Below are 22332 nucleotides of genomic sequence, written 5' to 3' on the forward strand. Positions count from 1 at the left end.
CTATAGTGTGAATCAGAAACTAAAGCATTTAAATCGAGTTATAAAGTGCTCTAAAGGGTGAAGATGCAGTGACTTTTACAAAGCTCTGACCTCAGTTTTATAGAACAATGTCATTTGGCACGATTGTCAATTTTTACGCAGGTTAAAACTAAAAAAAAGTAAAAGTAAACATTTAACAATAAATTAAAGAAATGCTTTGATTCTGAAAAGTAACAAATACAATGTAGAACTCAAGCAGCTCCTACAAAATAAGACACAGATTCAATTTCAGGATGTCTCCAGCTTTATTGAAACAAGGGACTTTTTTTTTTCTTGTCAGGAAAACAGTTTGGCACCAACAAAGTACAAAAATAGAACAGTTCACATTCACAAGCTGGAATTAATGAGATAAATTAGTAAAAAGAGATCAGAATTTCAATCACAAGTAGTGCATCCATTCAGGAATGAAAGAAGAGTTTCAACAAAGAAAAGCAAAAGTTTCTATGGACAGTAGGGATGAAACAGCAACATTCTTTGGTGCTGTGCTTTCATTCTTGGTTAAAAAAAGAGTAAACCCCATTTGAGAGAGAAACATGTGAAAACTGTGGTGCTGAGAGTCACAGTGAAGAGACCGGCTTTCAGAAACGACCGGGATTGATCCGACAGCAGGCAGAGGTGCATATAAGAACTGTGATCAGTTGAACGGGCGTCTACAAAGTGATGCAGTGCAGTAACTAGACGGTGAGAGGAGAGCGGATGCCGGACTGGTGGCGCTTCGTTTCTTAGTTTGGAGGAGCTTGTGCGTCTGCCAGCAGGTCAGGTCGGAGGCACTCAATGGGGCAGTGGATTTTCTGAAAATCAGTGAGATTTTAGACGTTAAGCTTTCTCAGAGAATGAACTTAAATGAGCTGGGATGTGACCTTAAGAATAATTATCAGAATCAATAGCGGCCCACTCACTTTAAGCAGGGTGTTGTCTCCATGTCTAACTGGCTGCAGAGGAATGGCATCAACCTCACCGCCTGGTCTGCGACAGTTCTCACATCTCCACCCCTAATGAGACAAATGTCACACAAGGTTGAAATAAAGTTTCCCGGCTAAATATTCTCGCAGCATCAAATTAAAAAAAATATCACACCTGTTGTCCTCCAAAGCAGGTGCAGGTGCAGATCGCACCCAGGTACTCCTTCTGCCACTGGTTGCCCACCTGGTAGGTTTTGCCATCGTCGTAACACACTGATTTATCTGTTTGGATTGGATTACACATTAAAAGTCACATGTGGCTCCTAAACATGGCGAGGCAGTCACATAACATTTTTCTGGTTATTAAAGGAGGCCTTACGCGGTTCACACTTGAACTCTCCCTTGCCGTTTCCCAGACAAGTGCAGCTCATCAAGTGGCCGTTCTCTGCCTGACGGTCCCACTGCTCTCCGATTTGATAGTTGACTCCGTTGTCATGGCACCATTCTGTTTGCAGAAGATCACAACATTAAGCATGAATAGAAAGATCACAAGTGTGAGTGATCATGTTTGTTTTATGGCACTTACTAGATGAGTCACATCGGAAGTGGCCACTGCCCATGCCCAAGCACTTGCACCACAGCTTGAAGCCAGTCTCGGACATCCTCTCCCACTCTGCACCGACATTGTAGTAGGTGGAGGTAAAGGTGTCGTAGCAGGAGTCACTGGTGGAAGGAACGCCATTCTGGACTGAGAGAAGTAGAACAAGAGGGGCGTTAAAGTGTTTCCCTGCATTAGAAACGCTTCTCAGTGACCTGAGGGATTTCTCACCATGCAGTTTGGGCTGCAGTCAAATGAAAAACGCACAATAATGATGTGTCAGTGACAGTTTTTGTTGAGAATCAGTTTCATCACTTAAAATAATCATGCAGTCCAACAGAAGGTCACACCCTGGGTACAGTCCTGGTGTAGATCTGTGACTATTATGGAGCAGGTTCTGCTTTGCTCTGAGCTCAAATCAGGTGTTGCTTACTGGTGTTTCCGGGAGTCACAACTTGCTCCAGAATTTTGTGCTTGAGTGCCCCCAGCAGTGCCTCCACAATCACGTTGTAGTTTGCCCCAGGTGTGAGTCCGATCAGGTTAGCGGTGGTGGCTGTTTCTGGCAGGCGGATCTGCGTAGGAACACAGTTTATGAATCCATCCAAAACAGAACACAGCATGAATGGGAATCATCTTCTGTTACCTCGAACATCTTCTCATTGATGCTTGTGAGAGGATAGCAGGACACCAGGTAGGCACTGCTCTGCCTGTAGGGCTTCCATGAGATCCTGGTCTGAGTTTGAGCTTCAAGCGGCACTCTTGACTCGTTAAAGGGGATGGATCCAATGGGAACGTTCAGTTTTAGGAAAGGCACCCTGCGACCTTCTGCATCAGGGTGGGAGACATAGACCAGAGGCTCACGAACTTGCCCGTAGGGCGACTGTGGGTTTCCACTGCTGTCTTCCCTATTGTTGTACTCTATGTACTCCACATGCTGGCCCTGACCGCCAAAGTCAGTTTCGGGCACATCCAGCGGGCTGACACCACTAGGGTGGTGGGGCTGAGGCAGAAGCGAGATCTCCGGCTCTGTGCGGGAAAGATACGGTTAATAAGCAAGCAGGTTAGATGAAATTAAAGCTGAGCTACTCTGCAAATTAATGGCCAGCAGGGGGCGTCAAATATGCAGCATTTACAGGGCAATATTAATGTCACAGATTTTCTGAACACCTGTTGATATTTTGCATTAGAAAGCAATCCAAAAAACAAGCCAAGCTCTGAAGGATTTTCACAACACATCTTTGCTTCAGAGCCATTAAAAGCAGCCACCTAAATCTAACATTGAACAATATCGTTCTCATCTTTCTGTTTCAAGGAATGTCCTAATAAAATATAGATTTTGGAGAAAACTCACTAGTCCTGATTTCGCCTTCCAGGGGCTTGCTCCTCTGTGTGTTTTGGATGGCGATGATTCTGATAATGTACTTAGTGTTTGGTTTCAGGCCTAAGGAGAACAGAAGATATACAGTAAGTGAAGCTGCAGCTGATGTCAACGACGGATCCGGTTTAATCATTGTGAATTTTGAACAATCAAAGCAAAAATGGAGCGGGTGGCGTTGATACCCGTTATGGTGGCGTAGGTTTGGCCTGAGTGCGGCTGGGGTATGAGCTGCTGAGGGGAACGTCCCAGCTCCTCGTAGGTGACGTAGTATCCTGAGACGTGTGAGGCAGGTGGCTGCCAGGTGAACGAGATCGAGGTGGGGGTCACAGATGCAAATCTGAGGTTGGTGGGAGGTTGAACCACAGGTCCGGCTGTGAAAAAAAACATCAGTTTGTATTCTTCATGACATTTTATGAGTTCCTGCATCATGTTTATATTGTTGGAAAAAAGCAGATTTACGTAAACCAATACTTTTTTTTTCACGGTGCTGTGATCACCATTTTACAGATTTGCTTCATACCTGTTTCAATCCTTAAAAATACTGGAGCGCTCCTGGTGTTGCCGTTCAGACTGTACAAGTTAACCGAGTACGTGGTTCCTGGCTGAAGACCTGAGGCAGAAACCGATCTTTGAGTGAGACTGATCCTACGTTAGAGAACAGGACAAACATGAGAGCGGGGCGCACCTGTGACAGTGTAGGAGGTTGCATCTCCTGGGATGGTTTTTGTAATGCTGGGCAGTGATCCAGAGGTGGGTGTGATTTCAATAAGGATACCGGTGAGAGTTCTTGCCTTGTTACGCCACTGTAATTTAAAAGAAGTATCCCTGACATCATACTGTTGCACGCGCCATGGAGGACTCAAGTCTGCATAGAATAAAAAACAGCAAAAGATAAGTTGAATCAAAAAAATGGAAATTGGTCAGTTAATAAGGAAGCTTGTTACCTTCTAGTGTGGTTACAAGTCCCTCCAGAGGTCGGCTGGTGACGGAGTTCTTTAGTGCATAGACTTGTATCTGGTATTCTGTTGCTGCCTGCAGACGGCATACATAAGGCACATCATTGTCTCATGGAAGTGATATGAATTTAGACACGAGGAGCTGAGCTTACCGTCAGTCGAGGAACCACAACACTGGTGGTGTCTGGTGAAAGGCTCATTTCTTTGCTTGGGCTGTTGATGTTCTTGGGTGTGATAACCACCCGGTAGCCTGTCAGGCGAGCGTTTGGAGCCTGCCATGACACGGTGAACGAGGACAGTCCAACATCGGAGATGACCATGTTGGTTGGTGCATTGATGACTGAAGTAGAAAAACACAATTCAAAGCTGTAATAAAAAAAAACACTTCATAAAGTGTTTTTGTTCATCGTTCCGGTCTACCTGTGGCTTGGGTTCCCACTAATGGCGTGCTTGGTGTTTGGCCATTCAGGGCGATGACTTTAACGGTGTATTCGGTGCCGGGCCGGAGACCTCTCAGTACTGCACTGTTCTGACTGCCTCTGGGGGCGGGTCGCAGCTCTCTCTCCCCCTCCTCTGAGCTGGAGTACAAGACCCTGTATGATGTGACGCTGCCGTCCGGGCTGTCCCAGGTGATGCGCATGGAAGTGGAGTCGATGTTAGAAAAGGTCAGCTCCTTGGGACCATCCATTGCTAAAAGGAACAAAGCACATTTTTCTTTAAGCCTAAACAAAAACTGCCATGTATGATATACATAAAGTTCTTCCTATAAATACAGACTTTTTCCCAAATCCTGTTTTAGAAAGTTTTATGAGCTAGAACTCAAATCTATGTAAAAATAAACAAATACATTCTTTGAATCAGTTAAACAATATTTTTTTAATGGAATAATGGAAATGAACACCCTTTTCCATAATATTCTAATTTTTGGAAAGGGTCTGTAAATATACTGTATATGTTTAAGCTTCTCCTCTTGGTTTCAACAATTGAATCAAACCAACCGGTGATGGCATTCTCCACCATGGGGGTTGATGGCTGTCCGTTATTTCCCAGAGCATAAACACTGACAACATACTCGACAGTAGGCATCAGGCCTGTGATTGTCATCTCAGTCTGATCTGCATCAGAAGAGCAAGAACTGATGAGATTTGGTTTTAAATGGTAAAGAAAAGACAAAAAACTTTATCTTCATGCATTTGTTTACAGGTGGTCTTTCAATAACTACCTGGAGACACCAATTCAGAGTAGGAGGGTCCCAAACCATTTTTGGGTATACTTGTGACTCTGTAGCCTTGGATTGGTCCTTGAGCCGGACTCCAGCTCACTTTGATGGCGTTGTCACTCACATCCATGACTTTCATACTACTCGGGGGCAGAGTATCTATAATCCAGGACCAAAAGATTAATTTTGAATTTCAAATGTATAAAAACATGTAACCAATTTCATTTTTTTAGGTAATTATTACAGGAAGTGTACCAGTTCGGTGAGTTATAGTAGCATGGGTATTGGAGGCGGGGGTGTCTCCTCTTGTTGAAATAGCATAGACTGAGATAGTGTAGTCAGTACCAGGCTCCAGGTCAGTGAGGGTGTAGGTGGTCTGGGTCCCTGGGATCATTCTCTCCACAGGAGATTCTCCACCTACAGGAGAACAAAGAGGGATCACTTATAAAACTCGGTCTTTTGTAAAAGAAAAGAAGCTGGAAAATAATCCCAGGTACAGACTTGTCCCTCCATAAGTGATCCTGTAGCTATTCACTGAGGCAGATGGGGCTTCCCATCGAATGGTGATACTGTTGTGGGTGGAGGATGTGACCTCCAGGTCAGTAAGTGCATCAGAGGCTGAGTGTTTGATGTGGAAAGTGGAGAAAAAGAACACATTTGGTTTAAAAATCACACAGGTTTGCTTTTTCATTTAATGTCATTAAGAAACGAAAACTTACTGGTGGCCTGAGTGCCAGTCAGGGGCTGACTTTCCTGACTGTGACTGACAGCATACACATAGATCATGTACTCCGTATCAGGTTCCAGACCAGTCAAAGTGAAATGGGTCCTGGTAGGGGGAACCCTCACATCCTTGGCTCTTCCACCGCTCGTCTTCTGGTGATGGATTCTGTAGCCGGTGATGGAAGCAATCGGAGGCAGCCAGTGGACGGTGAAGGAGTTGGTCCGGATGTCAGAGAAGTCAAGGCCGGTTGGAGAATCAAGAGCTAAAAGCATACAATATCAATTTTAGCCTCATTTCAGAACTATGACTAAAACACTTGGATGTTATTGGTGAGCTGGCATAAATATGTGGTTTATGACATAAATAAACACAAATAATTAGCACCACGATTTAATTTGAATGATTATCATCATTTTATGCGATGGTTAAAAACATTCTACGTATGTTTCTTTTTTTGACAGATGATTGTAAATTGTAGCAATTTTCTAAAATTGACCAAATAAAGTAAAAATAAAACAATAACTTTGAATCCACATTTGTCCACCCAAAGTTGAAATCAGACATACTCACTCGTTCTCTGAATTCCTGTTATTGGCGCACTTTCTCGTTCACCGTAGACACACACAACACTGATGTGGTACTCTGTGTTTGGTTGCAGGTCTTTATAAAAGAAGGAAGATGTGCAGTTAGAGAGCGGACTCACACAAATCAGTACCAAGGACACTGTAGGATTTATTGAACTCAAAAGTTTTGATCTTTTGAATCCCTGAGGACCCTAAGAGTACAGGAGCCCTTACTGTTCAGCAGGTATGTGCTGGTGGCTCCCCCAACATTGACCTCCTTGATGTCATCGTCTGTAGCTGTGGGGTGGTAACGGATAACAAATCGAGAGATGTCGCTCGGAGAGGCAATATTGGGGATTGTCCATGTAATTCTGATGTAGTCAGGGCCCACACTTCCAAACTGCAGGTAAAGGGGAGGCGCCATGGCTGCAAGGATAAGTGGGGAGGGATTTCTCTTTTAGTTTTAAAGACTTTAAGAAAGCACTTTTTTTAATTGTGTTAATGCAAACATTAAAAACTTGTGTTTATTTAAGTATAAGCAAAACAAATGAATCTGCATTTTGTTTTGCAGATCCTAAATCAGTTGTTATTTTTTATTGTTAAGCCTGATGACAGACCTAACTGTGAGGTGTCTAAACTAATTAGGATTCCACTTTCATATTTTACCAAAATTTGAAAACCAAAGCTTGTTTCCCCCCTTATTTTAATAACTTTGTAAACAGAAAGAGACATGCTGCAGTATCAATTTATGCAAAAAAGCGTAACCTTCAGGAAGTAACATAATGATTTCAAAAACTTGAATAATCAATGAAGTTTCTATTCATCTGTAATAGAGCTCAGAAATATGTAAATCTTTAACATAACATCTAACTGAAGTTAGCATGAAAAAAGAAGTAAAAACCTAAAACAGAATATTTTACTTTCATTAAAGAGATCTGACATTTCATGGAAATGAATTCATGCATAACCAAAGCCCTCTCATAATGGACTACAGGAGAAAATCACCCGCATGCGTCTGCTTTGTGTATGTGGCCGCCTTGCTTTCCCCCGTCTCTGTAACCGTGGTGATACTGATGTCATAGTCCACGCCAGGCTCCAAACCATGAATGGTGTAATAACCAGCAGACACCTCCACCAAATCTTGGAATATTGGCAAGCTCTCGCCTGTTGTTACCACCGTTATCCGGTAAGCGGTTATGGTGTTGGAGTTCAGAGGGGTCCAGCGCAGGCCAATGGTGGTGTCAGTTATGTTGACAAAGTCAATGTGACTCGGTTTGGGAATTTCTGAAAGGGTTAGGCCAGTGATAAAGCGCAGGCAAATTTAGAGAAAACATAAACAATAAGCATTCAAGTCCTTTCTGCAAAGAACAGAAACCAACAGCAGCCAAGCTACACAATTACAGAAAAATACATCATGCTATTTTGGGTCATGCTTAAAGGAAAATTAAATTAAAAAGTAATTACCATAATCTTCATGCAGGCGACAGAGGAGAAAATGTTTTTTTTGTTGTTAATGAAACATGATGAAAAGCTCTACAGCGACTTCATCTATGTTTTTAAATCTTGGTAATGTTATAGAGGCTTATAGCACATGTCAGTCATGTTTGTTCCAAATCTGCATCCTGTTTGCATAAAATTCCTGTTTAGTGCAGGGTCATGAGGTTGCCGGAGCCAATCCCAGCTAATTAAGGGTAAAATAAAAAGGAGGGGAACACCATTGACAGTCCATTGCAGGACCACACACAGACAGAAATGGTCACTTCCAAGAGACAAATTAAAGTCCCCAATCAACCTATAAAACCTGTTTTTAGACTGCGGGTGGAAGCCGGGACTAACTGTACTCCCAAACTCCACACAGAGAGGGATTTACTATTTACTGTGAGGTGACAGTGCTAGCCACCAACCGCTGTGAAGCCCCAGGTGAAGCATATGTGATTTTTATTGTGTGTAGACCATGAATGCAGCAAAAATGTTACGTTTCTATTTGTTAAGCAGAATTATCTTTTTTTCCAAGAGCTTGCAGAGATCCAGGATAATTAAAAGTACAATAAAGCCCGCTTTTAAACTTGTTACATTTCCACAGACTAAATCTAAAAGCAAACATTGCGATGGCTAAAACTATAATTTCTGAGTTTCTGAAAAGTACGTTTCAATTGGCAGGTATTTAAAATCTGACACATTCAAGTGAATCCCGGGGCCTTTGTTAATGCAAATGAATTTGATAGCCAACTAAAAGGCGAAAGTTTGAGGGACTGTAAGAAAAGCAAAGTTATGAAGGACAAGTTGGAAAATGTTTTTTATGTGAAATCGATGCCCCAAAACTAGCATTACTAGTCCAGTTCTTTCAGATTAGTTTTATTTTTTAATACCACCAATGAAAGCAGCCGTAGTAACTGCATAATGTGTGCAGAAAATTTTGTCTGTTCTCCAGAATACAAAATAAATAGAACATGTCAAGCACAACTAATTAAACTGACTCTCCAAGAATTGATTTTAACATCTTCCAATCCATTTTTTTTAAACGCCACCCCTAAAAAGCCAAAATGGCTTTGACATTTAATTTTTCTTGCATGTTTAAGACCAACAGATGCCTTCTTGGAGACTCATACCTGGTGTGACAATAGTGGACACTGGCACACTTTCCACCTCTCCTTTGGTACTGAACACACTGATGTTGTACTCCACACCAAGATTAAGGTTCTCTAGTTGACAGTAGGTCTGACCTACTGGGACCAACTCGTCCAAAGAGTTTCCTCTCTGGTCATTCGTTGGTGTGCTTGTCACTCTGTACGCTGTGATTCCTGCAGATGGTTGGGGGGTAAAAATGAATCAATATCAAATTGATATGTAGAAGAAAAAAGTCAGTTCAAAGCACAAAGTATGGACGGAACATGATCCAGTTGTAGGCTGAAGAGTCAATATTTACCTGGTGTTTTGGAGGCTGTCCAGTAGGCTGTGAGATCCCCGGTGTTTGGGTTAGGAACCACTCTGAGATCAGTGGGAGGGGACAAAGCTGCACATAGGAAAGATAAAGGTTGATGCTCAAATTGGCTCAATGGTTAAAGCAGTGTAATCAGCAAACAGATAACATTTGATGAGTCTTTGTCGTCACTTCTTCTTTAGCATAAAATACGCACATGTAACGACATTGCGGGTGATGGGGTTTCCACGATTGCGGCCATTGAAAATGGGCTGGACGCTGTAGGAGTATGTGTTTCCAGGAATCAAATCAACAATGGATATACGCCCAGAATCAGAGGTCTCCTCTTTGGGAGACTCGCCGTCCTGGCTGGGTAGAATAGACAGCTAAAAAGAGGAGGCAAAAATGGGAAAAGATTATAAGACAATAAAACACTCTTAAAACAAGGGGCGGGGCCTAATATCTACTGTAAACACTTAAATTAGCATCTGAGACTTATTAGGAAAACAAAAGAGAAATATTTCTGTTTACTTATTTTTGATGAAGATATGAAGATCAGAGATTGGTCTCTCTCTACCTTGTAGCTGAACCTACGAAGAGGTATCCAGGTGATAATGATGGAGGTGTCAGTGACATCAGTGCTGAAAGGAGGAGCATTTCCCAACTGGGGAGCTGAAAGGGACAGCACAGGTTTTAAAAAAGTGAAAAAGGATACAGGGTTTTTTTCTCTACTTTGGTACATTTCCTGTCTCTTATAAACGGACCTGTGGTGAAATAGTTGGTGACTCCTTCACTGAGCTCATTGTCCAGCTCGGAGTGCAGGGTGGCTGTGTACTGGGTGTCTGGTCGTAGGTTTTTCAAAGGGTATTGAGTGGTTCTGCCGGGGATCCTCTTCTCTATGGAGTTGGAGCCCTCGATGCTCAGGAAGAGGCGGAAGCCGGTGACGACGGCGCGGGGAGCCTCCCAGATGACCAGCGCACTGTCTGGGCCAACGTCAGTGAAACGCACGTTTGTGGGTGCATCAGGTCCTGCACAGAGGGAAAAAATGAAGAAAAAAACATTTAAAATGGGATTTTTAAAAATGATTCCAGTTCTGTTTGGGAATATTCATGATGGCACTCACTAGTGGACTTTTCTCCTACTAACGGCTTGCTCTCCGTGCCGCTGCTGATGGCATAGATGTAGAAGCGGTAGAGCGTGCCGGGCTGCAGGTGGCTGAGCTCAGCATAGGCGTTGGGAGAGATTGGCAGCTGCAGTGGTCGGAGCTCGTTGCCGTCCCGGTCCATTGGGGTGTAGGTCACTCTATATCCCGTCACATCTCTGGGGGGACCAGTCCAGGTGATGATGATCTTCACATCTGAGACCTCATAGAACTGCAGGTTTGATGGAGCTGGAACCTCCTCTGTAAACAGGAATCTTTTTAGAAAGAGTCAAGCTTTGTGTTGAAATTAAGTTACAAATAAATCAATGGGGATTGAAGCATTTTGCATTCTTGTAAATGAAAATTCATTTTTAAATGCATTTTATTTTCTCAAGACTCAAAGCTTATTTTTTTTAACGTTTTTGCTACGTATTCAGTGACAGGAAAGCTCTTTCTTCACAAACTCAAAAATGATAATAATACTTTTGGACACTTGCAGAAATAAGAAGACAAATCCTTGGTTTTGGAAAGCTTAAAGAAAATTTTAGACATTAATCTGTATATTCAACCATTTCAGGACGTCATTTTATTCTGTCCGTTAATATAACTTTTTTAAAAATTGTTTTAAAAACTGGATATTCTATTATTTTAACAAAAAAAGGAAAATTTCACTCCCTAAAAAGTGAGACTGCAGTATGATAAAGTATAAATGAAGCATATTTTCTTGTTCATTTTTATCTTAATTTAATTTATGTGTTTATTGTAAGAATTGATAGTAGACAATACAAAAATAATTCACACAAATATATTGAAGTTGTTTCAGAAATAAAGTATTACATTGATTAAAAAGCTAAGAAAAAAAAAGAAAAGGTGTAGGAAAATGATGCCATCTTCTTAGCAGTGTAATAACTCATAATCATGTATAGTGATTTTTGCAGAAATGCATTCAATCCAAACATTTGTCACATTAGATTAATTAATTATAGTGATTATGAACTACAGTAAAGTTCAATTTCATGTATTGCTTAAAAGGAGTAGAAAGTAGCAATTTCATATAATCTCACCCCTACGAAGTTATCTCATTTTATATTTTTGCATAAATGTCATAATCCAGTTCAAGTGTAGATTTAACAAAAGTAACAAAGATTCTTATGTTGACTCAAAGTAACCAAAAAAATTACTTATCATATAATCTTTATGCTGTGAACCAAAATGCACACTTAAAAAAGCTGTAGTTGTGAGTAAATCATAAGGCCCAAGATATGTTGGCTTTTTGTTTTGTTGGATTTTAATTTAGAATTAATTTCCAAACATTAAACACACCAGCTGAATGTGGAACAGCTTATGTTTACATCCAGGGAAATGTGTGAAATCTCACCATAAAGACATATGCTTTTAGGTAGGGACTATGGCGTATATTTACTATCTAGTGTGATTTTTATGGATGTGTGGAACTCACTGAACTAAATGTTTATTACTGATGTTTGTTTTTTCTTCTTAGTTCAATGATTCTCTGAGAGAAAGATGGCTAAATCGTTTTTAATGATTATTAATAATAATGATATTAAAGATTATTTTCTATTCTATTTATTATATTAAACCATTGATCAAACTCAAAATCTGCCTGGAATGAGCAAATTAAAGACAAACTTCTGATCAGCTCTGGTGCTGTGTTTTTACCTTGTCTGGGAGAACCAGCCGTGGTGACCTGCACAAAAACCGGCTCGCTCTCCAGCTGGTCCTCCACAGCATAGATGGTGATGTTGTACAGTAGTCCAGGATGAAGGTCCACCAGGGTCACAGAGTTTTCAGAGTTTGGGAGGGTCAGCTCAGTGCTGCTGCCCTCCTCAGAGGGAGTGTACACAACTCTGTAACCTGCAGGCACAAGCATGCAGCCGCATTCAAACAGAAGCAAAAAAACAAAAACACTTGACATGTCAACTTTAAGGTTTTTTGTCTACCTGTAATAGGAGCCTGCGGTCTGGTCCAGCTGACTCTGATAGAAGCTTCCCCAACCTCATCAACAGCAGGGAGAGTTGGTGTGTCTGGAGCTGGTGGAGCACCATTCAGAGAACAAAAAAATGGGTTTAGATCGTCAAAGTTTCCACTCATCTGGATTTAAAACCATGAGATTGCTGCTCCACCTGTGATCTGTGAGGTGGTTAAAATGAGGTTGGGCTCTCCCTGCTCCGGCAGCTCATAGACACTGACGTTGTATCTGCGTCCGGGCAGAAGTTGATCGATGGTGACAGAGGTAGTGGTGCGAGGAAGATCTGGAGTGGCACACCAAAGGTTACTTAACATGTGCATCTAATATTGAAACATCCATGCAACGGTCAGAGTTTGATGGCCGGTTAATCTATCAAACATTTCTGACAAACAGAGGCTGTAATAAGAAATGCTGAGTATAAATAGGTACTAAATAGGTGAGCTAAAACATTTAGATGATATAAGAAAGAGTTGCATCAGTGGTTAAATGTAGGTTTGACATTTGTGATTACATATAAACAAGAGAATCAGCACAGAGGAATACCTTTCTAGAAACGACATAGTAAAGCTTGAGTGACGGTTAAAGTCTCTCACCCAAGACTTTGGTCTTTGCTCCCTCCTCACTGAGCTCATACTCCACTCTGAAGCCAGAGATGGTGGCAGAAGCTGAGGACCAGGACACAACGAAGCTGTTGGAGGTGATTTCCGTCACTGACTCCGAAGTGTCCACCAACGGAGGGGGGGCAGCCGTCTCCCCCTCTGAGGTCTCCACTGAGGAGATGAGATGGACACCAGCGTTCTTTCAGAGGTTCCCGGAGAGCCGCGGCGTTCAAAGAGCGTATCTTTGTTTTACTCACAGGAGCCGTGATTGGTTGTGAAGTCAAAGCGTGTGATCTCGCGGCCTCCGAAGCGCAGAATGCTGATCAGCTGACCCTCGTAGATCACGTTAGGACGCAACCCGCTGATGGTGTAGGAGTTGATGTGGCTGGGGATGTTGACCTCTCTCCAGGGGGTACCTCTATTTTTCTAATGTGAGAACAAAAAAAAAAACAAAAAAACTAGAAAAGCTGCAGCTGCACAAGATAATGAGTATTTTTTTCTAAAGATAACAGAGCTATCCCAGTTTACATTCTTCATGTCAAGTGTAAATCTTCAGTAAATTATAATTGCGTTTTTGATAAAACAAAGTTTTTATAGGAGCCTTAATTAAATCGAGTTTGGAATGAGACTGGCTCACACCCATTTACTGCCTCATCCTGTTTTATGAGTATTCAGACTGCTTTAAAGCCCCAAGACTCGGTGTAGGGTGGCCAAATAAGCACTCGGAATAAATTCACTGTGGGAAACATAAAACAAAAACTTCTTAGGAGGAAATCAGGAGACTTCAACTCATTTTGATGCAGATCTTAACCTTTTTATCACATCAAAGTGAAGACATTTGGAGAAAACAAAAAATCGCAGAGGAGGGAAATTTATCTTGGAAGCGGTGCGACTGAGACTGTTTATTTATGCAGGCTGTAACAGAGAGTTCATGTGCCTTTAATCACTTTGTTCATTATTAAAGTTCAGAAAACATGAGCAAAGGCTCCACATCTCACACGTCACTCCAAAAAAACATTTCACAATTAAAGGATTGCGTAAGGCAAGTCTTGGTTCATGGACTCACGATTCTCCACTTGAGGATGTAGTGTGTGATGTGGGCAGAAGATGGAGGGTTCCACTGGATGGGGGTGGAGTCTGGCTGTTTTCCTGCCTCTGTGATAAAGACCTGCACAGGTCTGCGGCCGCCTGCGGGGTTCAAGAAGACGGGCGTCAGGAAAGCAGAGGAGGAGAGCAGAGGTGGGGTTAGTTGTGAGAAGGAGCAAAACTCCCACAATAAGACAGTGTTACCTGCGGCGAGCGTAGGTGAAAGTTGGCAAATTTTTGACGAGCTACATCCAAAGGATTCATCATTTTTTTTGAGGAGTAAGCAAACCTCCAGACGGTGTTAAACCAGCTAAACGCCCACAGAAATCTTACAGTGCGGTATAACACTAAAGGTCCATTTTCATCACAGATTTTCCAGCCTCTGTTCTTTCAAGAACCCTAACGGTTTCACACACCTCTAAGCCGTGACCTCTGTTGAGTCTAAGGTAAATGTTTCAACTGTGACTTCCTCCCGCCAGGACCCACCCAGCGTTAAAGTACAAAGGGCCAAATTAGGCAACCTTTATCCAAACAGCAGCAGGAAGTCACGGCCTTTGATTCTCTCTGTGGCAGCTCAGCAAAATGTCTCAGAATGCCAAACGGGGGTGAAAAAATCTCTCCAACTACATCTGATGGGGGAAGATTTGATGACTTGACGCTTTTCCATTTGTCCGACATCAAAGTCAACAAACAAACAATAAAACAGTTTTCCAGCAAAAACATGGCAAATGAGCCTGGATTTTTTAGCACCGTTGGATAAAAGGTTGGGGTTTCAAAAGAAGCACTGAGATGCTGTGGAAGAGTTGAAAGACTGCAGTGAGTGTCTTTAAACTACTCTGAATGTGAACTTTGGCAGCAGAAATCCTCATTTTCAATCTAATCCAGGGGTGTCAGAATCAAGGCCTCGGGGGCTGATGTCCAACAAGTTTTCCAACCAACCTACCATTGAAGCTCCTTATTGGCTAAACACACCTAAACCAGTTAATCAGCACCAGATAAGGCAGGATTTCTGGAAAACCAGAAGGAGGCCAACCCTCAAGGCCTGGAGTTTGACACCCCTGCTCCAAACTGAACTAAAGTTTTGTTTTTACATGCTTGCAGAGCTGCATTTCTTCACATCACAGCTTTTCATTTAAAAGGTAAACTAAAAAATGTTTAAAAAAAAAAAAAAAAGAAGCATCCCAGGGAAAATGCATTTATTTTACAAAGAAGATACTGGCATGAATGCTTTTCTTTTACCTGGATAAGTCTGCTGAGGTTCACAGCTCATTTCTCCAATCCCATTTCCATAGCAATGACAGCGGTACTGAACGCCATGGATGACCTTGTCCCATTGCTCTCCAATCTGATAGAAAACCCTGTTCTGCGGCTCCTGACACTGATCTGATGTACAAAACACGAGAAAGACATAGGAGGGCAGGAGAAATGTGGAATCAGTTTTAATTCTTTGTGTTTAAATCTCTGATGACTGAGCCAGAAACGCACCAATGGCATCACACTTCCACCAGCCGCGCCCCTGTCCAAAGCAGGTGCAGTTCATCATGTGGCCCTCCGCATGGCGCTTGGAAAATTCCTGGTTGACTTCATAAGTCGCTCCATCAACAATGCACTGATCTAGATTCAGAAAGGGAATATCGGTCTTTTGGTTTCCAATTTTCCATCCAGCGTTTTTGTTTATTATCATTTTTATTTCATACATTTCTTTCTGAGTAAAAAAACAACTTTCTGACCTCGCAGCTGTGAGTAAGCAACACAGTTCCACTCCCCGCGTCCGTTGCCCAGGCATGTGCACTCCATCAGGTGACCCAGGACTTCATGTCGTTTGTCCCACTTGTCCCCTACTCGGTGCATCACTCCATCATTAGTGGTACACACTTCCTCGTGTGCTGGTTAGAAAAACACAATATAAAGACTGAAACTTGCTCTTTTGACCTGCAGCTTCTGTTTGTAGACAAATCCCTGCAAAAAAGAGGTAGCCTTAAAATGGAAAAATAACACTTAATTTTAAGAAGAGAATGACTAGAAAGTCGTGAAGTGATCAGTCCTTGCTGCAAGACATTTTTACTTAACAAGAAATCTTATAATAAGATATCAAAATCTGGACACAAAAATTCATAAAGCGAAAAATGAGCTAAAAAAGTTATTGGTTAGATAGAATATCTTCAAATTGAATGTATACAGCCCAATAATAAATATTTTTGCTAGTTCTAGGCAAATGTTTTTTTGTTTTTTTTTGTTTTATATACCTTATTGTAGTTCCTCTTTATCATAGTGACAAAAAACGAGTGTAATAAGTGAAAATGACTCATTTTAGAACCAAATGTGAACAAAATGAGAATTTGATCTTAGTACAAGCTGGTCAATCTTAATAAATTCTCATAAAATCTAAAGCTAGTGCTTATTATTATAGAACAGAGATCAACTTTTCTATTTCTAAAAAATGCCAGTTTAACTTGACAACCTTTTTTTTTACTTTAAAATAACATCCTTAAAACCTTAAAAAACATAGTGAAAATTGAGGTTTTTTTGTCTTAAGTCAAGTTTTTCTATTGTCAAGGGATTAGTGCAATAATAATTTTAATAATAGTTTCCTTATGTATAAATCCAAGCTCTAAATGACACAAAAAAACCACGACTGTGCCGATTCTGGGAAAAGCTTGGAAAGGTGTAGAGCAAAGAGAAGTTCAAACAACTTAAAAGGCTGATAAAAGGTTTAAAATCTTTGCAAGTAAATTAGTATATTAGTAGTAGTTAGCAGTATTCAAACATAGAGCTTTCTTTTAGTCCCTACAGAGTAGCGGTCTGAGCCTCAACTATTTTCCTTTCAGTTCTCCCATGAAACCTTCTCCTTTGATCCACACTGCGATCCATGTAAGGAGTTTTCAGTCCAGCTTTCGGGACTTGCAGCCAACCTCTGTTGAGCCGGTTGTGGAGCCGGTTATTAAAATAATCATGCAATTTTTGGTACAAGCACCAAATTTGCCATGGATGTACCTTAGGATTCCCTCTTTCAGGAAAGCATGTCAGCCACAAAAAAATTCAAGATTTTAAAATATATATTATGTATGTTAAATACATGTTATAGTATTTTGTAGGGACTCCCCAAGTGTAAATGCTGAATTTTCTGCATGAACAGCCCATAATGTTGAGACTGAGACAAGCAGACATTGAATATTTTTGTAATAATTGAGTGTATGGGATTTTTTCTTGTGGCTAACAAGCTTTTCTGAAAGAGGCAATCCTACTGTACATCCCATGCCAAATTTGGTGCTTGTACCAACAAATGCACTATTTGTCTGAAATGTCAACCTAACTCTGGTGATAATCCTCCAGTGTGTGAATGATGAGAGCAACACAAAGGCGTCATCTATAAACTGCCCAAATGTAAGCATTGGTTTGTTGTGTTAGTTTCACATTTAACTGAATGAAACTCTGAACAGTGAGGAACTAACGAAGTAGCACATACTCACCGGCCATGGGGCAAAACCCAAAGAGCTGATCACTGTCATAGTAATGGGTGGTACCACACCACCTCATGCCGTCACGCCGCCCATCTGAGGTGCAATCCGTGTAGTTGAGGCCACTGTAGAGGAAGGGGAAGTGGCAGAGAGCCCCGTTGGAGTTTCCACCCAGCGTTGCCACAATAGCTAGGATCAAAGGCAGACAAGACAGTTAAATCCTCCGAATTAAATTAAAATGTTGTTTAATCTGTACTGTATCAATAAAACTGGTAGCAGCAACAAAACACAACAACAAAACCTTTATAAAAGTTCTGTTTTTTTGACATTCTCACCATTTTTTTCTGTACAGAAAGAGTACTGCTGGTCTCTCTCATAGTTTGAGGTGGTGGAGCACCAGAGCTGCCCGTCTGTGCGCCCTTCGGAAGTGCACGAGTAGTACGTTTTTCCCATGAAGACAAAGGGAAACGCACATGGCTGCCCATTAGAGTTACCGCCATACACCTGATTCCTGGCTTCTATCCAGACAGACAAGAGAAAAAAGTGTTTACCAGAGCTGCTCACATTTTTTATTTCCTATGTTAAGGAATACACTTAGAATCCAAAAGAGGCTCATAAACAATAAAATGACCCCACTTCTCTTACCCAACTCCTGACAGCTGGCTCCACTGCCCAGACAGGTGCACAGCATCTGTTTGCTGCCCTGAGTCCGGATCCAGCGCTGTCCTTCGTGGTAGGAGTTCCCAGAATCTGTGCGGCATGTTCCCTCTCTGTTGGATTGAAACCTGGATCGCTCAGGGGCGTATACCACAGTCCCCTCGCCTGTATCCCACCAAACCAGGTTGGAATGCGTCAATACAGTGCTTGTAAATCCCCAAATGTTGAGTTTTATTAAAGGTTTTCAGCAAATACTTACTGTGGGCTCCACTCTCCCGGTCACATTTCCACTCTCCACGGCCATTTCCTAAGCAAAGACACTCCACACGATGTCCACTCAAGTCGGTCTTCATCCAGGTCTCGCCGATGCGGAAAGACTTCTTGACGGTGTTGTCATTGCAGCGGTCTGTGTTGGGGAAGAGCGTGGTGGTCAGCTGGTGCATCTGAACTAACAGCGTGTGTTGGTGAACTCATTCTGCGCTTACTTCTGGAGGTGCACTGTATTTTTCCGTGTCCCTCTCCCAGACAGGTGCAGTCCAGCATCATCCAGCCTTGGTACTGCTTCTCCCAAGTCTCCCCAACAGCATATGATGATGATGCACTGTTGTCATAGCAATGCTGAGCTGCACAGAAAACAGAGATGTGTTTTTAAGATTTGCCATCTCACAGAAATGTGGTATGTTGAGGTGAGGCAAAGCTAAAAAAAATCATGTCGTTTCTTCCAAAATAATTTGAAAATGCAAACATTACACATCAGGCAGAAAAGGTTATTCAAGTTATTTAACAGACAGCAATTTGGCAGAAATAACGCCTTGTGAACATTTCTGTTATATTCACTCTTGCACTACAACCTGTCGGAGCACATTTGTCATTTTTAAGATAAACCAAGCATAGACTCATAATTTAATGCATGAAGATTTCGGCTGTTTCAAACATTATTATGAAATCTCAGTTGAGATGGATGCAAAACCTTTAGACGGCGACCTGGAATTTGGAAAAGCTTGACACTCACCCACAGGTTTACAGGTCCACTCTCCTTTGCCATTTCCAAGACACACACACTCTAGCATGTAATCAGCTGTGTCATGAGGCCTCTGCCAGGTGTCCCCAATTTTGTATGACCTCCCGCCTTCATGGCATCGATCTGCAGATGAGACAATGGCCAAGTTTGATTGATTGATGCTCTAAACTCCAGTTTTAGTGCTTAATTTGGTCAGTAACTCCATCAACCCATCCATTTTTGTAACCCACTATATCCCTTTTGGGGTCACAAGGATGCCAGAACCTGTCCCGTGTACTGTTGGGTGTAGGCGGGTACACCCCGGACAGGTCAAAGGACACACAGCCGGAGTGCCCGGAGAAAACTCATGCATGCACGGGGAGAATAAACTTCACACAGAAAAGTGTCAGTAACTCTAATAATAATTAATAAACATTTATCCCAAAGCCACAAAAAAAAAACATTTGATGTTATTTTTTTGTTAAAATTTGAGTCCCGAGTCAGAGCTCAAAGAATTTTTCTTTTTAAAACTTCACCTTTAGACCAGAGTTGCACATCCAACCTTAAAAATCCAATAGAGCGTTGAGTAAAAACAAACTTTGTCCCATGACTTTTAAACTGGTGTCACTCACTTGCGATGGTGCAGCTGATCTTCCCTCTACCGGAACCGATGCAGGTGCAGTCCCATATCATCCCGTCTCTTGGTCTCTCATATGTTTCACCAATCCTGTATGTTTCCCCGTTGTATTTATCATGACAAGTTTCTTCCACTGAGAAAAGAAACAACACAGTTAGTTATCCACCGAGCTGCTGCAGAGAATCGTGCATGCGCACACTGAACAGCAGCCGCTTCTGGTCCTGGTGTTTCTGCGTCTTTCTGACCTTCAGGCTTGGTCGTGCAGTCCACGCGTCCAGCTTCGCTGCAGGAGCAGACCAATGTGCTGCCGAGATACGACTTCTCCCACCGCTGGTAGGGTCTGTATGAGCGGCCGCTGTCCTGACAGACGACTGCGTAAAAACGCGCAACACCGTCAGGACTAGTTTGCGCAGACATTGTAAAACAAGTAAAATTGACTTTTTCTCCTTAATGCATAAAGAAACTAACCTGGTGAGACGGCCTCGGGGTCGCGGAGGTCAAGATCCACCTGATACTGACTTTGTCTTTTGCTTTTGTTTGGTGCGCCGTGCGCTGCGCTGCTGATACACAAGGCAACCAGCAACCCTGTCAGTGAGCCACCGGTCATTTTGGAGACGAACAAAGAAAAGAAAAATCAGATCTGAAGGAATGAAAGTTTGCAGAGGTTTGGCTCAGTCCCTCCCTGTTCTCAGCTGTGTGGCTGCTCCTTGCAGCACTTCAACCAGACCCTGCAGAGGGGAGAGGGCTGCCTTTATACGCACACTTAGTTCATGGAAAGGGGAGGGATTTCAACCACCCACTCCATGTCAAGAGGAAAAAACGGTCAGAAGATGTATCATCAGTTTAAGTGTGGACTATCACAAAAAATAAAGAAAAAAGGGATCTCTTATTACAAGACATTTGTCTTTGGATAGTTTTTTTCAATTTTTTTTGGGCGGGGGGGTAAAAATTCAACTGAAAACACTTTATGTGACTGTTTAAAATCGGATAAAAATCCATTAAATCTGTTATAAAGTCAGAATTATTATATTTACATTTTACAGCAACTAAAAGTTGTCCCTTCCAGCTCATTCCCTTCACATTCATCAAATTGAAACATCTCCAACCTTCATTAACTCCAAAAATATTATGACCAATTCTGAGCATAAAACTACCCCCTTTTATCAATACTAAGTTCATTTTGAGTATGAGTAAATCCCAGGCAACAAATACACATATACACACACACTTAAACTAAAGTTATAGAGGAATTAGGGTGTGGATTTGCATTTTTAAGGATGTGTTAAACGCAAATGTTAAGAAAAAGAAAATAATAACTATTTAATAGATACAGCCAAAAAAGTATTGCCTTAAAGGCACTGAAGCAGTGTTTATATTCATGTTCTTTATATTGACATTGGTTAAGTGTATTTTTCTTCATCCTAAATTTTAAAAAATGCATTAAATCATTGAGGCATCTCACTTCAGTATATCTTTAAATCCACATCTCTGCACTTGTACCAACAAAATGTGCAGACAAAGACCCACTCTGATGAAAAATGATGTTTTTGGTGTTTGATTGTTGTAGCATTTTTCTCATGAAGGAAAACTGCATTTATTAATTCAAATCGTTATGAATCAGGAGAAGGGGAAACAATTATGAAAAAGATAATTCACTATGTTAAAATGATGTTGGACGAGCCACAAGCTCCCTGCTCCGCTCCATTCTGAATTATCCACTTGCAGACATATAGATCTATGTACGTCTTTGTTCTCCTCATCCAAGCTGGCATCTGGATCCAAACTATATGGCTGGATAGCTCCAATATTGCTCAGAATTTTTGTTGCACGGGTGATGTTAGGCTGGGGTTGTGAGGAGCTGTCCGCTTGCAGGAAAGCATGTAACAGATGGATAACAGGAAATGAGAGCAGGCTTACTCTGCACCAACAGTCCAGCCCACAACTCAGAGGCGATTTTCTAATGAACTACTGCAACTCTGCAGAAAATGTGTGTAAAAAAACACACATTTTATGATTTTGCCAAAAAAAAGTCATAATCATAATTAATAGACCACTGGAAATGCTTTTAAATTGATCGAAACATGATCGGAGTGGGACTATAAAAGTCACAACTAACTAATGCTTCACCTTGACCTTTTCCCTGACATGCAGTGTTAACCTTTATTTTTGTTAGTTTGGGAAAAAATGTATCCTGAAAATTATTCGTTTGAGGGGGAAAATGAAAGCATCCACTGAGAAACTCAAATGAAATGTGTCTTCTTTTTAGAGCCCACCTCTTGTTTCCCATTCAGCATGCTGTTTTTCCCCATCAAATCAAAAATTTAAAAAAGGCAGAAATAAAAATGACCATGCTTTCTTGGAAATATAATACTCACAAATATTAAGTCACAAAAGCAGCTACTGCCAGTGGGCCTGGGTCCAGTCACAGCCCTCAAGTTTTAAATGCCTCAGTAGGACAAAACCTC

General features: G+C 41.6%; 1 protein-coding gene across 2 annotated transcripts; it reads right to left on the reverse strand.

Annotated features, from left to right (window-relative positions):
- Nucleotides 1-265: 265 nt before the first annotated feature.
- fn1b (fibronectin 1b) lies at nucleotides 266-20629 on the reverse strand. 2 transcript variants are annotated; one of them, XM_020712847.3, is made up of 46 exons: nucleotides 20336-20605; nucleotides 20113-20238; nucleotides 19863-20000; nucleotides 19243-19374; nucleotides 18716-18853; nucleotides 18490-18636; nucleotides 18219-18395; nucleotides 17909-18091; nucleotides 17586-17762; nucleotides 15846-16001; nucleotides 15601-15729; nucleotides 15355-15498; nucleotides 14096-14217; nucleotides 13287-13455; nucleotides 13024-13200; nucleotides 12585-12713; nucleotides 12402-12491; nucleotides 12121-12315; nucleotides 10423-10701; nucleotides 10064-10327; nucleotides 9877-9971; nucleotides 9517-9685; nucleotides 9306-9392; nucleotides 8989-9180; nucleotides 7385-7663; nucleotides 6614-6805; nucleotides 6387-6476; nucleotides 5812-6078; nucleotides 5594-5710; nucleotides 5348-5509; nucleotides 5096-5251; nucleotides 4872-4988; nucleotides 4294-4563; nucleotides 4026-4213; nucleotides 3862-3949; nucleotides 3603-3782; nucleotides 3438-3527; nucleotides 3100-3288; nucleotides 2891-2980; nucleotides 2183-2565; nucleotides 1973-2111; nucleotides 1528-1689; nucleotides 1321-1446; nucleotides 1117-1223; nucleotides 939-1031; nucleotides 266-830 (listed from the first exon to the last, which is right to left on the reverse strand). In XM_020712847.3, the coding sequence occupies exons 1-46, from the start codon at nucleotides 20472-20474 to the stop codon at nucleotides 762-764; spliced, it is 7308 nt and encodes a 2435-aa protein (XP_020568506.1). In that variant the 5' UTR covers nucleotides 20475-20605; the 3' UTR covers nucleotides 266-761. The 2 variants fall into 2 exon arrangements, with proteins under 2 accessions (XP_020568506.1, XP_011489070.1); XM_011490768.4 differs by lacking the exon at nucleotides 7385-7663 and having other exon boundaries at nucleotides 20336-20629.
- Between the last annotated feature and the right edge of the window lie 1703 nt (nucleotides 20630-22332).

This window comes from Oryzias latipes, chromosome 3, assembly GCF_053564925.1.
Source record: "Oryzias latipes strain Hd-rR chromosome 3, Olatipes_Hd-rR_3.1".
Classification (NCBI taxonomy): Eukaryota; Metazoa; Chordata; class Actinopteri; order Beloniformes; family Adrianichthyidae; genus Oryzias; species Oryzias latipes.

Excerpts from the sequence above, each read along its gene's own strand:
- fn1b (XM_020712847.3), bottom strand. The coding sequence starts at position 20,474 with ATGACCGGTGGCTCACTGACAGGGTTGCTGGTTGCCTTGTGTATCAGC. Across the intron at positions 10,702-12,120 it reads GGCTGGTTCTCCCAGACAAG|AGGAGGTTCCAGCTCCATCA; the intron begins GTAAAAACACAG and ends TCCTGTTTACAG. Across the intron at positions 5,510-5,593 it reads GATCACTTATGGAGGGACAA|GTGGAGAATCTCCTGTGGAG; the intron begins GTCTGTACCTGG and ends GTTCTCCTGTAG.